This window comes from Uloborus diversus, chromosome 10 (genome assembly GCF_026930045.1).
Source record: "Uloborus diversus isolate 005 chromosome 10, Udiv.v.3.1, whole genome shotgun sequence".
NCBI classification, from domain to species: domain Eukaryota; kingdom Metazoa; phylum Arthropoda; class Arachnida; order Araneae; family Uloboridae; genus Uloborus; species Uloborus diversus.
Genome location: NC_072740.1, coordinates 123,577,308 through 123,591,927, shown reverse-complemented (window position 1 = coordinate 123,591,927; position 14,620 = coordinate 123,577,308). Strand labels below are relative to the sequence as shown.

Sequence of the window (14,620 nt, the reverse complement as noted above, 5' to 3'; positions counted from 1 at the left end):
TTGCATTGTATGTAAAAGCCTATTCCGCATCGAGCCATGTGCACGTAAATCTAAAAAAAAAAAAATCCTTTTCAATTTTTTACCAGGGCTAAAAGAACGCGCGTCCCATCTTCTGCATACGTCAGAAAAAAGCTTTTCCTCTCTCCTGTAAAATTACCATAGTGTGACTTACGTCCTTCTGGCTCTCAGATACAGAATCATCACATATATTTGTAAAATAGTTGAAGAAAATTAAGGATGATGTTTTTATTCAGTACCCTGCGTAACATATAACTGTTATTTAATTTTTGTTGGTTTCGCTTTACGCACGTGTTTTATTTATAATGAGTGACAGTTAGACGTATACTCCTGTTTGTGAAAATTGCAACACCACGAAGGACTAACGCGAGTGAGCTGAAAATTGCAGGAAATGTAAAGTGGGGCATGATATGCAAATGATTAGAATTGCAGACCGGTAGCGCATGCCTATGCTAAACAGTGCCCTCTGAACGACGGATCGAATCGAATATAAATAGACGGCTGTAGCGAGGCGTGTATGATTATCGGTTTTAATATGCTAGAAGTAAACGTTAACTGAATCTTTACTATGATTCTTTGACGAAAGAAGCGAAATTTGAGCAAATTTCGGAGTTTGAACGGGGCAGAGTCGTCGGCCCTCGTGAAGCTGGATTGTCTTATCGTGCAGTAGCCGCTCGTGTGCAGCGTAACAGCAGCACAATCATGCGTGTTTAGAAGCAGTGGATGGACGAGGGTCGGACAGCTCGAAAATCCGGGAGTGGATTCCGAAATGTGACGTCAGCTCGCGATGACAGACACCTGGTGCGTAATTTCTATCTCTTTTTATTGTTTGTTTGATTTGAAAATGTAATCATTTACTTGTACCATTACCACTCAGCTGTGTATTACCTTTCATTCAACTATGATGCTTCCTTCATGGTTTTGAAATTTTAACAAGCAGGAGTGTATGATAAAATTTTAATAGTTTTTGGTGGGATTTTTTCGTGCAATGATAATGCACCCAAATTAGTAAAATCTTTTCAGATAAAAAATGGAAACGACTGATCTACTTTCGGAAAAAAAAAAAAAACAACGAGCCAAAACTAAATCTTCTCTATCGTTAGAGAAGGGAATGTAATTCTTCATAAATAACAGTATTAAGAGATAGTAGTATATACTTTGTGGAAGTAAATAATATTGCTCTTCGTATCGATATTAATGAGATTGAGTAAAAACAAAATCAATATTTATTTTCTTTTCATTTTGTGAATATTTACTCTTCATGTTGTTAATATTCTGATAAAACATTTAAATTAGTAATCTTTCAGATAATAAATGGGAACATTTCATCTGGTTTTCGATGAAAACGGGCAAAAAATAAACCTTCGTTATCGTTTGGAAGGCTATGAAAATTCTTCATAAATGATTTAATTATATGTTCTATTACAAGACATGCATATGGAAAAAAAACTTAAAATTAAGTGAATGAAAAAGGTAGAAAATATTAAATTATGAGGGTTTTTTAATTATTTTTTTTAACTTACTTTGTGAACGGCAAGTCCTGCAGCGGCTGCAGATGCTAAAACTACACCTCCTAAAGTTGAGGTTTTGGAAACGCCATCCATGTAAGCAAGGAGTGCGATGCCAGTATTACATAAAATCACTGCCACGATCTGTCACACGAAAATATTGAAGTAAATATTGTGTAAAAAAAAGGTGCAATTAATTCAAATTAATCATCTTCTTCAACGAATTTCAACATAAACGAGCTTTTAAGTTTGTCAATGAACATTCATTTACTAAATTTTATTTCAAAGCTTTGTGGTTGATTTTAAAAAATTCAGGTCTGACTTTGTCAAATAAGTTGTTGGATCAGAATACATCACTTAAAGCTATTGCTGCAGTAAAAGGGCACGTAAAATAGTTAAGTTTTCCTTGCGAAAGAAAGATTCCGAATAATTAATTGAACTACTAGGTAATCTGTGTTCACATTTGTTGATATTTCTTCTACATGTAATGAACCACCTTCCTTGCAATGTTTTTTTCTTAACAATGTCTCATGATAGAACGGACTGTCCAAAACCGGCGAAAAACATTTTTACATTTAAAACAAAACTCACGCTTAAAGTGCCCTTCAAGACTCTTAAAGTGGTGCATTTAAGGGACACGTTACCAATTCCATTAATCTGGAGATCATCTAAGCTGTTTCTGAGCCAAATTCAACTAAAGCGTAAGACCGTTATGAAGGAACATTAAGAGCAGACCTTAGTTCAAATCTTTTGGTTTCTTTGTTCAACCTTTTGAGTGGAATAGTTTGATGAAATAGTGACCTTCCTGTACGAGCAGAGAGATTTAAACGTAGCCAGTAGCGGTTTTACTGGGAGAGTAACTGGGGTAGCTACTCTTCTCAGGAATAAGAAGATTTTTTTTTTAATTTAATAATGCGAAAACATGCTTTTAGCTTACTTTTTGTAAAGGTTTTAAAAATAATATGAAGAAAGTTCAATGTCCCATTGCTAAAAGATTAAAAATTAGTTAATTGTCTCAATTACACTGAAAAGTGGAACACTTGAAGGTTCATGTTACCCTTCCAATCCTATTAAATTTTGAGAGAAGAGTCCCCCCCCCCCATTCGAACCAAACTGTTTTTATTTTTACAAGCTAGCACTCCTCATTTTTATATTTCAATTTTTTGATTTATTAACTACTTTTCGTTCAAATTTAAACAATTAAAAAATCGTTAACATTCATTGTTCAATTTCGAAAAATTTATATGAATCTTCACCTAGCAGGTGGATTTGTTTCAAATAAACTTTAGCAGAAAGATCTCCTGACGTTGGAAATGTATATACAACAAAGATTTTTTGAATTTGCAGATAAATATCATTTGTAAATACACATTTTATTTTTAATTTTAACTTTTGTTCCGTTTTTGACGATTTGATTCATTAAAGCGGTTGACTCAACAAGTGATTCAATTAACCGGCGTTCACTGTATTTGTAAATAAAATTGCGACTTTTATAGGAAAAATTCATCATTTGCCATGAATATACCTAAAGTTGAACCGAACTGGTTACATCATTTAAGTTTCAAAAACATTTCAACATACGCATTTTTAGTAACAAGATTGATTTTACTTACCCTAATGCCAACAAATTGTTCGTGTAGTATAACCCAGGATAACAAATAAACGAAAGAAGCGCTCGAGGCTTGCAGAGCCATGACCGCTGTCGTGTCAAGTTTCCCCAAGGCGTTGATCAGCATGTAGTTGGTTGCAACCCATAATATGCAGAAAAACAGAGACCGTATGAAGAAATGCAAAGCTGAAAGACCTTTCTCTTGAAAGAGACGCATCGAAGCACTGCAAGAAAGCATTAACAAAAAATGAGAGATAGCCTGGCTCTGGCAAAAAGATGTTTGTTCTTGGACGACCTTATTTTTGCTTGGAGTGAAAGAGAAGAAACTTAAAAATGGCACAGCGCGGAAAATCCTTATCGGCGATGTAAGTCACAGTTTGAAAAAAAAGGAGTTGTTTTCCTCACCCCTTTTTAACAAATGAAATCGTTTAAGCTTCAGCTGGTCGGGAATCAACTTATCATAACCAGATAACTTATGGCTATGAATATGCGCAGATGAAACCCTTCTATCTACATGTAACAAACCAGGGATTTTTCAGCGAATGTCGGGTCAAAATTAGTAATGTTATTTTTGCTTAGAAGAAGATTAGTTGGCATTGCATTAAAACATTCGTTGCTTTATAAAGATGGTACGAAAGTAAGAACTTGACCAGCATCCATAAACAATTTTTTCGGAAATAAATTGTCCGAGCTCGATAATATGCCGAGCTCAGGCAGTGATGAGCTTGCTTTTGCTGCTCTTTCCTGATTTAGAAGTGAGAAAAGCAAGAGAAGAGACATGACATGTAATTTAAAAAGGAAAAGCGTGATCGTCTGATTATCTTATAATACTGAATGAATACATTTATTTTAACCTTTTGTGACACTCAACATCTTCAATTGAAAGCAGGATACGATCATGAATAAACGTCCCATGAACGATTAACAGAAGTTTTACATTTTTTCACGGACACAAGGACTAATGTCGTCCTCAAATATTAAACGATAGTTTCAACACTCTTTTCATCCTGAACCTGCAATGCGTCCTACAAAGAAAAGAAGAGGATGATTCTTGTAGAATGGTTAAATTAAATATTGTGTGGCGTTAGAAAAATGGCCCGAAATCTCTTCCAGCAGAGTCCCAAACCTTAATATCTGAGGATTCATGGAGGAAAATAATAATGGAACATTAGGACATTATGTTTCCTCAATGAGGCGGAAAAAGATAATGGAAATGACGGGAAAATTATTCTCCATGAATAAACAAATGCTTTCAGCATCAGTTTATCACCGATTTCCTCCTGCTGTCGAAAGGTTCTCCAATGCCTCAAGTGCAGTAATTTCATCTCCAGCAAAAAGTTGGAGTGATTACACCTTGCAAGAGAAAAAGTAAAGGCTGTGACTCATGGACATCGAGCTGAGATTTTTAACAGACTCACTCCCGTCAGTAGTAGAGAATATAGTTTTCCGGCTTAAGAACATTGTTGAACGGGATGCTGACAACATTTAGCAATTTTTATGTTCCTTTTTTTCGAATGTTTATTAGTTATAATGCATTGAATGTTTTTCTGTGTACAACGCCACCCATTGGTAGTGTTTTGGACTAATTGCTTTGTTTAATAAATGCAAAGCGTATCATTTGAAAAATCTGCAGTTCAAATTTCATCTCATTCGGACCAATAGAATGGATTCTAGGGCGCCACCCATTGGTAGTGTTTCGGACTAATTGCTTTGTTTAATAAATGCAAAGCGTGTCACTTGAAATATCTGTAGTTCAAATTTCATCGCATTCGGACCATTAGAACGGATTCTAGAGCACTCTAAAGTGGGCAACTTATTTCATGCTGTCCCTGATGCTTTTTATACTGGGAATATAGGACGGACTTAGCAAAAATCATTCCATTACTTGACGCTGTGTTACGGATTGGCATAGGGTGCTGCTATTTCTTTCACCCATAATACAGTCTCGGTCTGATAAGTTGCCTTCCGACGTGCCTAGGATAAGAGGATTCTATTTGTTGAAGAAAGGGTGAGGAAAGGCCGTTTGTGAGTTACTAATAACGGTTATTAGAGTTGAGTTAATATTAAAATATATCATCTTTTAACAGAAGCACAACTGAGCTAGTTTAAAGTCAGGCGTATTTTTATCAGAACCAGACTATAGTACACATATAACGTGTTGAGGACGTACTGGAAAAGACATAAAATCCTGAATGAACACTATTATTAGAGAATTCTGTGTTTTGCCGTTCTGCGACATAGCTTTAACAATCCAAATAAAAATACGTACCACCAACACGTCAACGGGGATACATTGTCAAGAGGGACGTCTTCACAGGTTTTTTAAAACGATGATGTTTGGCGCTCTACTGAGCTCCAAGATCAGCTACAACCCAAATTCAAAATAATAGGAACTTCCCACTTTTTTAGAAAAAAGTTTATTCTAACCAAATATAAGGGCAAAATAGGTATTTAAATGAACGTGCCACCCTTTTTAGACCTTAAAATGTGCATTTCATTTCAAATATACTGAATTAAAAATAATCTCAGACACAATAATCCAAAAGTTTATAGTGATGAAGATTTACATTAAGTCAAAAAATTATAATATTCAAATTAAAGGAGGGAAAACACTTTCAAAAGAAACTATCAATACTAGAATGCGGCATTTTTTGTTGGATTCAATGCTTTAATTCTTTCTCTCAATGATTCTACCACCTGTTTACACTAAACGCGTTTCTGGACACTGTTTCCATGCCCTCTTAAATGCGGCAACGAGCTCAATTTTTTTGGCGGGCACCAGGTCTTGAACCACTTTATTTAGATTTGACGGTACCACAAATTCTTGATCGTATTGCGATTGGTAGAGTTGCTTGATCAGTTTAATACCGAAATTCCTCTTTTTGTTTAAAATCTATATGTTGATTGAGAGATGCGACACGGAGTAGAATCTTGCTGAAAGATTAAATGTGTCACTAAATGTGTAACTGCTGTGCCTCAGATGAAGTATCTTGCAGTACTATTGTTAAACAGCGGAAGTCACGCCATTGATTTATTTTAAAATATATATAATTTCCCAATTCCAGCAGCCCTCATGCACCCACAAATTAAGAAAGATGTGTCAAAGTGGAGAGAACGTCTTACACGAGATTTCTCCTCCGCTTTTCTTTTTAAACGTCAAACCTGAACACCTGTTTTTGTTCACAGATATTTCAAAAAAATATTTATCACTGAATATAATACTTTTCCAACCTTGTTGCTCCTGTTTGAGCTTCTCTTTGCTCCAGGAGAGACGTGCACGTTTCTGCTTCATGTTTATCTTTGGTCTTACTTCGTAGATTCGCAATTGCAACTGCAGTTTATGCAACCGTCCAAGTGCAGTTAGCGTGGATAAGATAACTATACATTCTGTCCAACACTTATGGACGTAAAAAGCATTTTTCAACGATTATTTTGGACAATTTTTTTTATTTGGGATCATGTCTGCCAGGTGTTACAATTTTTCTTCCTCGTTTATGTCGGTTACTTTTTAGTTGGTGAGTCCTTCTATGTTTCTTTAAAATATTACATACCATAGATTGTAAAACGTTCATTTGAATTGAGTTGGATATTTTTTTTTCTGACTTTAAGAAATGATGCAATATGTAACTTCGTTTTTTTTTCCTATTTATCACCTTGACGACCCATTTTGAGCAATAAAAGGGCTTTAAAAGAGCTTAAAATTATCCGGGCGACAAGCTCCATACTTGTGACAAACTATAGGGTAACAAGTATGCAAATATTTTCGCTACTTTTTAAAATTCTCATTAAATGAATAGATTATTCTAATTTTTTGACCCATATAAAAAATCTATCTATTTTTCCAATGTGTTAATGATCCATAAATTGTTAAAACATTATCTGAAAAGTTGTTTAAATTGATTTATCCATTCATGAATAACTAGTTTTAGTCTTTTTGATTTCCATGCGTTCATTTTTCCTGACTCAGAAACAAGTTTTGTTCAAACAGTTCTGATATTCTATTATTTTGAATTTGGGTTGTAATACATTCGGTTGCAATTTCATTGCACATCTATTAGCTGGTTTGGGAAAGTTGGAGAGCACCAAATATCATCATTTTCAAAAACCGACAAAGATGTCCCACTTGGCAAGGTTGTTCCGGTTTACGGTATTCTTGCAGTGGCGCAGCAAAGAGGGGGGGGGGGGTGACCCTCAGAGCCATTGGTTAAAACATTAATGCAAATTATAATAAAGTAGTTTATGCATATGAAAGGGCGATTTTGATTTAAAAAAAATCCCTTCAGAAGGAATTTTTGATCAAAAAATCCTCTTCAGAAGGTATTTTTCTTAAAAAAAAAAAAAAAAAAAAAAAACCCTCCAGAAGGTATTTCATGCTTCGCTAGTGTATTCTTGTAATATCTACAAAAATTTGAAATCAAAATTATTTTCACGTACAGAAAAGATTTAGTTGCAGTAGTTCTTTTCCTCTTAGAGCAGATCCTAGAGCATAAATAAACAGGAAAGAAGAGGCAGTTGCAAGCCGTAAAGAACCAGGTGGTGAAAAAGGGAGCTTTGAAAGGTTCCAGGTTCTGGCTTTTCTCCGCTGGAAGCATGCTGACATCTTTATCGGTGGACCTATTCTCGACAATGCTGAGAACGGAGGTCGAAGGTGTCGAGTAAGAGCTTCGGCCACCCTCAGAAGTGCAGTTGCAGCTTGCAGATGGCTTCAGATGAATGACGTATGCCCATTTCAACAGGTGGGTGATGCCGATCCATGTGCCACACATGACCACGGTGAGGAAGAAGCCCAGGGCTGTTCGTTTGGCTCGGCCTGAGCAGCAGTGCCTGCTCGACCTATTCGTGCTTTGATTGAGATGCTCGATTGGAATATCACCTAGAAAGATTTTTACTGTCAATATAAGGCCATTCACCAGTTTTGTAAAGTGAAATGCTAGTTACAATGTATCAAAAATCTGGACATCACTCAACCCAATTTAACTAACTCTTTAGCCGCGTACACATGGCTTTTCTAGAATCTTGCTTATAACCCGCGTTCCGTTTTGTTTACCGGTAGTATACGGATCTGTTTTTGAAATTTTCTATTTTAAATGAGTTTGCAAGCTAGGGTAAAGCTAAAGTCCCTGATCGTAGCTTAAGCAGCTACATGAAAAATCGTCCTGAATCTTGGAGGCTAAATGACGGCTTTCTTTCTATATCTGCTATGATGAATCTTCAAGAACCTAGAAGTATTTATTAAGGAGGAGTTAATACGAAACCACAATCAAGAACCAAAATTCCCTACTTCATCATAACAGACAAAGATTAAAAAAAATAGCGTTTAGCCTCAAGTTGGCGGACGATTCCTCATGTTGCTACTAGAGTCCCTAGGGACTTTAGTAGCAGCTAGGGACTCAAGTTTCTACATAAGCTGCCATCGAGAGCTTTAGGTAAAACAGCTTTCCGCGACATCACCGTTTTCACGCTTGAACGGGGAAATTTGCAACTGTTTAGGTTTTTTTTTTTTTCGAACTTGAGTGGAGACATGCGGGTGATAATAGTGCCTTGTGATCGAGGCTTTTGAAGCACAGAACATAAAAGAACTTTTTATTTATTTATTTATTTTAATTTTTTGAACTGAGAGCAAGAGGATTCAGTTGAAGCCATTGTATCAGTTGGCGAAAAAAATATAATCAATAGAAGGCTAGATGGACTCAAATGAAGCCATTACGTTTCAAAGGATTGACAACAATTCAATCGGTTATGGTAGTGAGTGAACATTTCAGCACTATTTCATTTCCAGAAATGTATTTTACCTATTAATGTTATCATCAAAAACTAGTATTTGATACATGACCTAAATTATAAGCAATTTTACTCATATGCGAATCTTTAAAAAAAACTAGGAGAAAGTTTTATGATTCAGCTTCCCGGTTTTTGGGAAGTTTAATTGAAAAAAAAAAAAAAAAAGTGCTCCGATTCAACGAATGAACACCCCCAGCTAGTGGACAAACTCAATATTTTCTCTTCGTACATTTTTTTGGAATTGTATTCAAGGAAGTAACTGCTTGCCAATTCATCAAAGAAAAGAGAGAGAAATCACTGAGTGGGGGGGGGGGGGAGGAATGTCCTACTCATTCATATTTCCCGGTCAGTCTACCCTACCTTCAATTGCCATCTTCTGAGAACCTGTGTTTATGGAGACATATGGAAGCGCAGTCTCCAGAAAATAAACAGAGGTGAAAACAGTTCCAAATTTTTGTAACTTAAAGAAGAAAATAATTTTTTTTGCAGCTGTTTCTCACCAAACTGAAAGGAGGTGGGGCATTTCGTTTTTTTTTTTTTTTTTTTTTTTTTTTGCATTTACAAATACAAATACAAATGTGACGACCAGCAACAGGCACTGGGCCCAGCTAGGCTGGTCCTAGTCAATTAATTAGTCCCCAATGAAGATCAATGGCCCTCTTAAAGCTATCCACTCCCTTGCTCATTACCGCCTCTTCCGGTAAGCTATTCCAAGTGCCCACAACCCTGCTAAAGTAGTAGTTTTTCCTGATTTCCAAGTTAGCCTGAGATTTAAATAGCTTAAAACAATGACCCCTTGTTCTGCTTTCCCCGCAAAAATTTAATCCATTTACATCTTTCATTTTGACAAATTTAAATAACTGAATCATGTCCCCTGTGACTCTCCTTTGCTCCAGGCTATACATGTTAAGCCTATTAAGTCTGGTATCATAATCTAAATCTGAGAGTCCCCTTACTAATTTAGTTACCCTTCTTTGAACCCTTTCCAATACAAAAATATCTTTCTTCAGATAAGGCGACCAAAACTGAACAGCATACTCCAAATGAGGTCTTACTAAACTCCTATATAAAGGCAGAAGAACTTTCTTAGATTTGTTTGAAATAGATCTATTGATGAACCCAAGCATTTTGTTGGCTTTGTTACTAGCAATACTGCACTGTTGACTAAACTTGAAGTCCTGATTTATAAAGACACCCAGATCCATAACATTTTCTGCCTGATTTATGACTGAACCCTGTAAACGATATCTCATACGCTTATTTCCATGACCTAAGTGTAGCACTTGACATTTCCCTACATTAACTGCCATACCCCATTTATCTGCCCACTTAGTAATATGATCTAAATCCTCTTGCAGCTGTTTTACTTGTTCTTCATTTTCGACAATCCCCATAACTTTTACATCGTCAGCAAAACAATTCATGCTTCCAGAAATATTTTCATTGATGTCATTCATAAATATAATAAACAAAAGAGGCCCTAAAACTGATCCCTGAGGAACCCCACTTAAAACATCACTCCAATTAGAATGATTTCCTCTCACAACTACTCTTTGCTTCCTACCAGTAAGCCAATTTCTAACCCAAAGTAAAGTTTTTCCTCCTATTCCAATGTCAGCTAACTTGCTGAGAAGAGCAACATGCGGTACCTTGTCAAAAGCTTTTTGAAAATCAATATAAACAACATCCACACATTTTTTGTTATCTAAAGCTGAAGTAACCTTGTCGTAGAAATGCAATAAATTAGTAGTACAGGATTTACCTTTCCTGAAACCATACTGCAAACTAGTCAACAGACTATTAGTCTCTAAGAACATCATGATCTTAATTTTGATCAAAGTTTCGAAAATCTTACAAATCACCGAAGTCAAACTTACAGGTCTATAATTCCCAGCAATACCTTTAGACCCCTTCTTGAAGAGTGGCGTTATGTTAGCCAGCTTCCAGTCCTCTGGCACCGTCCCCGAGTTATAAGAAGCATTGAAAATATTCAAAATAACATCCACTAATTCCTCTGCACATTCAACTAAAATTTTTGGATAAATATTATCTGGTCCCGGAGCTTTAGTTGCTTTAATCTTTTTCAAATGAAATAAAACCTCCTCCCTGGAAAATACAAAATCCTCAAGCTGTATAATAGCTTGTGTCTTGTTAGTGTCAACTGTTGAGGTTCAATGTTGTTCATTCAACAATGAGTTCAACTGTTTCATTGCTATATGCTTTTTAAAAATTAATACAATTATTTTTTGAACGAATTTCTTCATAATGTAATTATAAATACACTTTTGAAAATTCAGGAATCTTTTATGGTTAACATTACTGTAAAATTGAGTGTTTACTGTACAGAAAAACATTTACAGTACATTTTACAGAAAAAAGTAAACGATTGCAGCGCCAATTGATGCACCACATGACTTACAGTGCGAAGCAGAAAAGACCGTATATTCCCTTACTCGATGCGTCCCAACTGGTATGGTGGTCAGCGAAGTCGCCTACCAATACGAGGGTCCCGAGATCGAACATGCTGCTCGCATGTTGCATTTTTCAACTCTCGTTTATTCTACTGTAAAATTTTACCGTGAAATAGGATTTTTGGGTAAAAGTTACTGGCAACATGGATGCCAGTAACTTTTACCGTAAAATTTCAGGATTTTTTTAAACAGTGTACTTGAAAGCAACTATTTAAGAACATCACTACTTATTATCTTCATTTAAAGTGCTACTTAAACATGCAGTAATTCATTAAATATTTTAACTAAAGATTAATTCCGCAACAAGATAAATTACCTCTGCAAATATAGAAAAATGTGTTTATAGTTGTGTGTTAAAAAACGTAATTAAAGATTAATGTTGACACGGGAGATTATCTTCGTGTAAATACTAAAACACTTTTTACTGTTACTTATTGCATATCTCCGGTATTTTTGCATTAGTTGTTTAACCTTTTTAGTACGCACCTTGGCCTCGAAAAATGCTCAACCGGCTAAAAGTAATTTCCAAGTGCGGAGCAATGTGAATCATTTGCGTTTTGTCATCCCTGTATTGATTAATTTCTCGAGCTGGATTCCCACGCCCGTCTTCTTTAACAATGACCTTAATCTGCAAACCACACCCGAAGGATTTATGGCATCACACACATGAGCGTCTAGACTTAAATGCTACAGAAACATTTTTGCGGATTACAGAAAACTGAGTACAACTGTGAAAGAAAAATATAAACATTGTTTCTTCGAAGAAATTTTAAATAATGAATTGTTAGCATAATTGAAGAGTAAGATTATTTCATGACATACGGACAAGCAAACGTCTAACGTAAATCAGGGCTGCGGAGCCGGAGGAAAAATGACCGAATCCGACTACAAGAACTTCAGAGCCTTCAACTGCGACTCCTTTACCCCCCAAATCAGCCTGACTCCGACTCCGCAAGTACTGGCAGAGTTGTGAATTTTGAGGGAGAATGACCGACTCCTACTCTTGAAGTTTAAACCTTTGACTCCCGACTCCCTACCCTGCCTTTGAAATACTTGCCTTTGAAAGCTTTTTGCACAGAAATGGATCGCATTTATTGCATGTTTTAGGTATATTATTTTCAATACATTCAGATTTTTTCCCCTTTTGCTCTTTTATGACTTAAATCAAAGGCCCCTGCAGGAGCAATGCCTTGGACGGGCTGTCATCCACGCCTTGCTTCACCTCTGACTACCAGTCAGTTATGCAGCCACAAGCTTATAAAGCTCCATTAGTGGATATCTAGAATTCGTCTTGAATGGAGTTTTTCAGTTGCTTCAAAAAGCTCTTCCGTCTCCGAAAGGATAGATGGAAGAGTATATGAAAATCTGCATATAGCCATGGAGTCTTCGAAGATACAACGCTGTTCGAGGCACGACTGTATAGTCGGAGTCGGACTACTTTTGTGGCAGAGGAGTCAGAGTCGTTATAAAACATGCCGACTCCGACTCCGGGCTTCTTTTTTTTTCTTTTAATTTTCACTGTACTCTACTAGCATTTTTTAAAGAAACTGACTACCAATTGGTTCGATTAAGGTCTATAATTAGAAAATAAGTTATTGGAAACCAGCTGACTTGATTGTTTATCGAAATTTCTTTTAGTGCTACCTAACGCCACCTTCTAATTTGCTTGTTTTTTAAACTTTCTTTGACTAATATCAACTGTTAGCAAACGATTTTGTTGACTAACATTGTCGAAGTAATCACTCTCAAATAAAAATAATGATATATTCTTTACTTCGATATCAGTTATAACATCGTAAGAGGGATGTATTCCTTGAGCAAGTCGGGGACCGTAAGTAGGGAAAAAGCTGCTGAGGGTGCTCGGTAAATTCAAATAAGTAAAGGCGCGAAAGCGCGAATCCAAAAAATCCGATAAAATATATCTATTTTTTAAATCTAAAGACTATATCGTTAGGTTATCACTGAAAAGTATGAAACAAAATAAGCATATGGTTTCTTGTTTATAACGCTCAATAATTGCAGTTAATCTTAAAATCTTTATATAAAGGTTAATTCAAAGCAGCCAATAAAATTAAAATTGAAAATTGATCGAAGAAGAAATGTAGGTATTTTGAAAGCTGTTCACCGCATCTTGTATAAAATTTTCTCCAGACGTATATATACCTGGCAACCTGGCCTCTCCCTGTAATATAAGGTCCTATTTTCGTTGAAATTTTATTGATGAAATATATATATATATATATATATATATATATATATATATATATATATATGACTGTCCCAAAGTTGTATGGGGGACAAAATTTTGGAATTTCAACTCGCATACCATGGATAATTGTGACATTTTATACAAATAACTGTCTTGGAAATTTTAAACCATTTGAAGAGTGTTATAAGTGACCGCTCAACACGCTTAAAAGTTTTTAAAACCTAATTTATTGAGAGATATTTTTTCTCTAAGTTTTATAAAACTTACACAACACAAAAACACTTTCTATTTTACTTTTCTTTTAATAATGCGCAATAATTAAAATTTTAAATCTTTTTTTGCTGGAATTACTTTAAAAAAATGTTTAACGGAAAGTCCACCAATTTTCAGTTTGATTTCAGCCATTTGAAAAACGAGTTGACGCTGGTAAGTTTCAAATTAAAATCTCTTGATAATTTAACTGCTCACTCAGCACAATCATTTACTATCTTCAATGCCGACACTACTTTCTCAACTTTGGTATAATCCTTTTTTTTTTTTACTCGGGTGTGAAATTAGTATAAAATTTCATTACAGTAAATAGATTCCGAGTCAGTTTTGTAACAAAATCTAACAGTGGTTTACTCCAAAAGAAATTAATATCTAAAATCCTTTCCAGATCTTGTTTGCTGTAAAGCTTTAATCATGGCAGCTTTTTTCTTTGGAGGCGCGAAATCTGAGAAAAAACTTAATCCAACTAAATCTACAATTAGATACCAAAAGGTGTCCTTTAAATTTTTAAGTGCTATAAGAGACACTTCACTATTAGTTTTTTTATAGTTCTGGTATTTGTAGAAGATGTAAGTCATTATGTGGCTCATTGCAGCTACTGGGGGCATTGAGCAAAATTTTTACATGGATTTGTTGCCATGAGCAGACATATTATTTTTAATGCTTGGATCTCATATGATGCTAGCTTGAATTCCTTGCGAAAGGACAAAATCTTCAAGCAGTAAATGTCTTTTGCCATCCGTCTTGCCCGGTG

General features: G+C 35.5%; 1 protein-coding gene across 1 annotated transcript in view; it reads right to left on the bottom strand.

Annotated features, from left to right (window-relative positions):
* The window catches only part of LOC129231163 (putative thiamine transporter SLC35F3), a 68,875-nt gene that overhangs the window by 30,266 nt on the left and 23,989 nt on the right, over nucleotides 1-14,620 (bottom strand). Inside the window, exons 2-4 of the mRNA XM_054865411.1 lie at nucleotides 7,570-8,008; nucleotides 3,140-3,359; nucleotides 1,542-1,670 (exon numbers count right to left, since the gene is read on the bottom strand). Coding sequence (XP_054721386.1) covers nucleotides 1,542-1,670; nucleotides 3,140-3,359; nucleotides 7,570-8,008 — 788 coding nt within the window. The remainder of the gene's footprint in view (nucleotides 1-1,541; nucleotides 1,671-3,139; nucleotides 3,360-7,569; nucleotides 8,009-14,620) is intronic.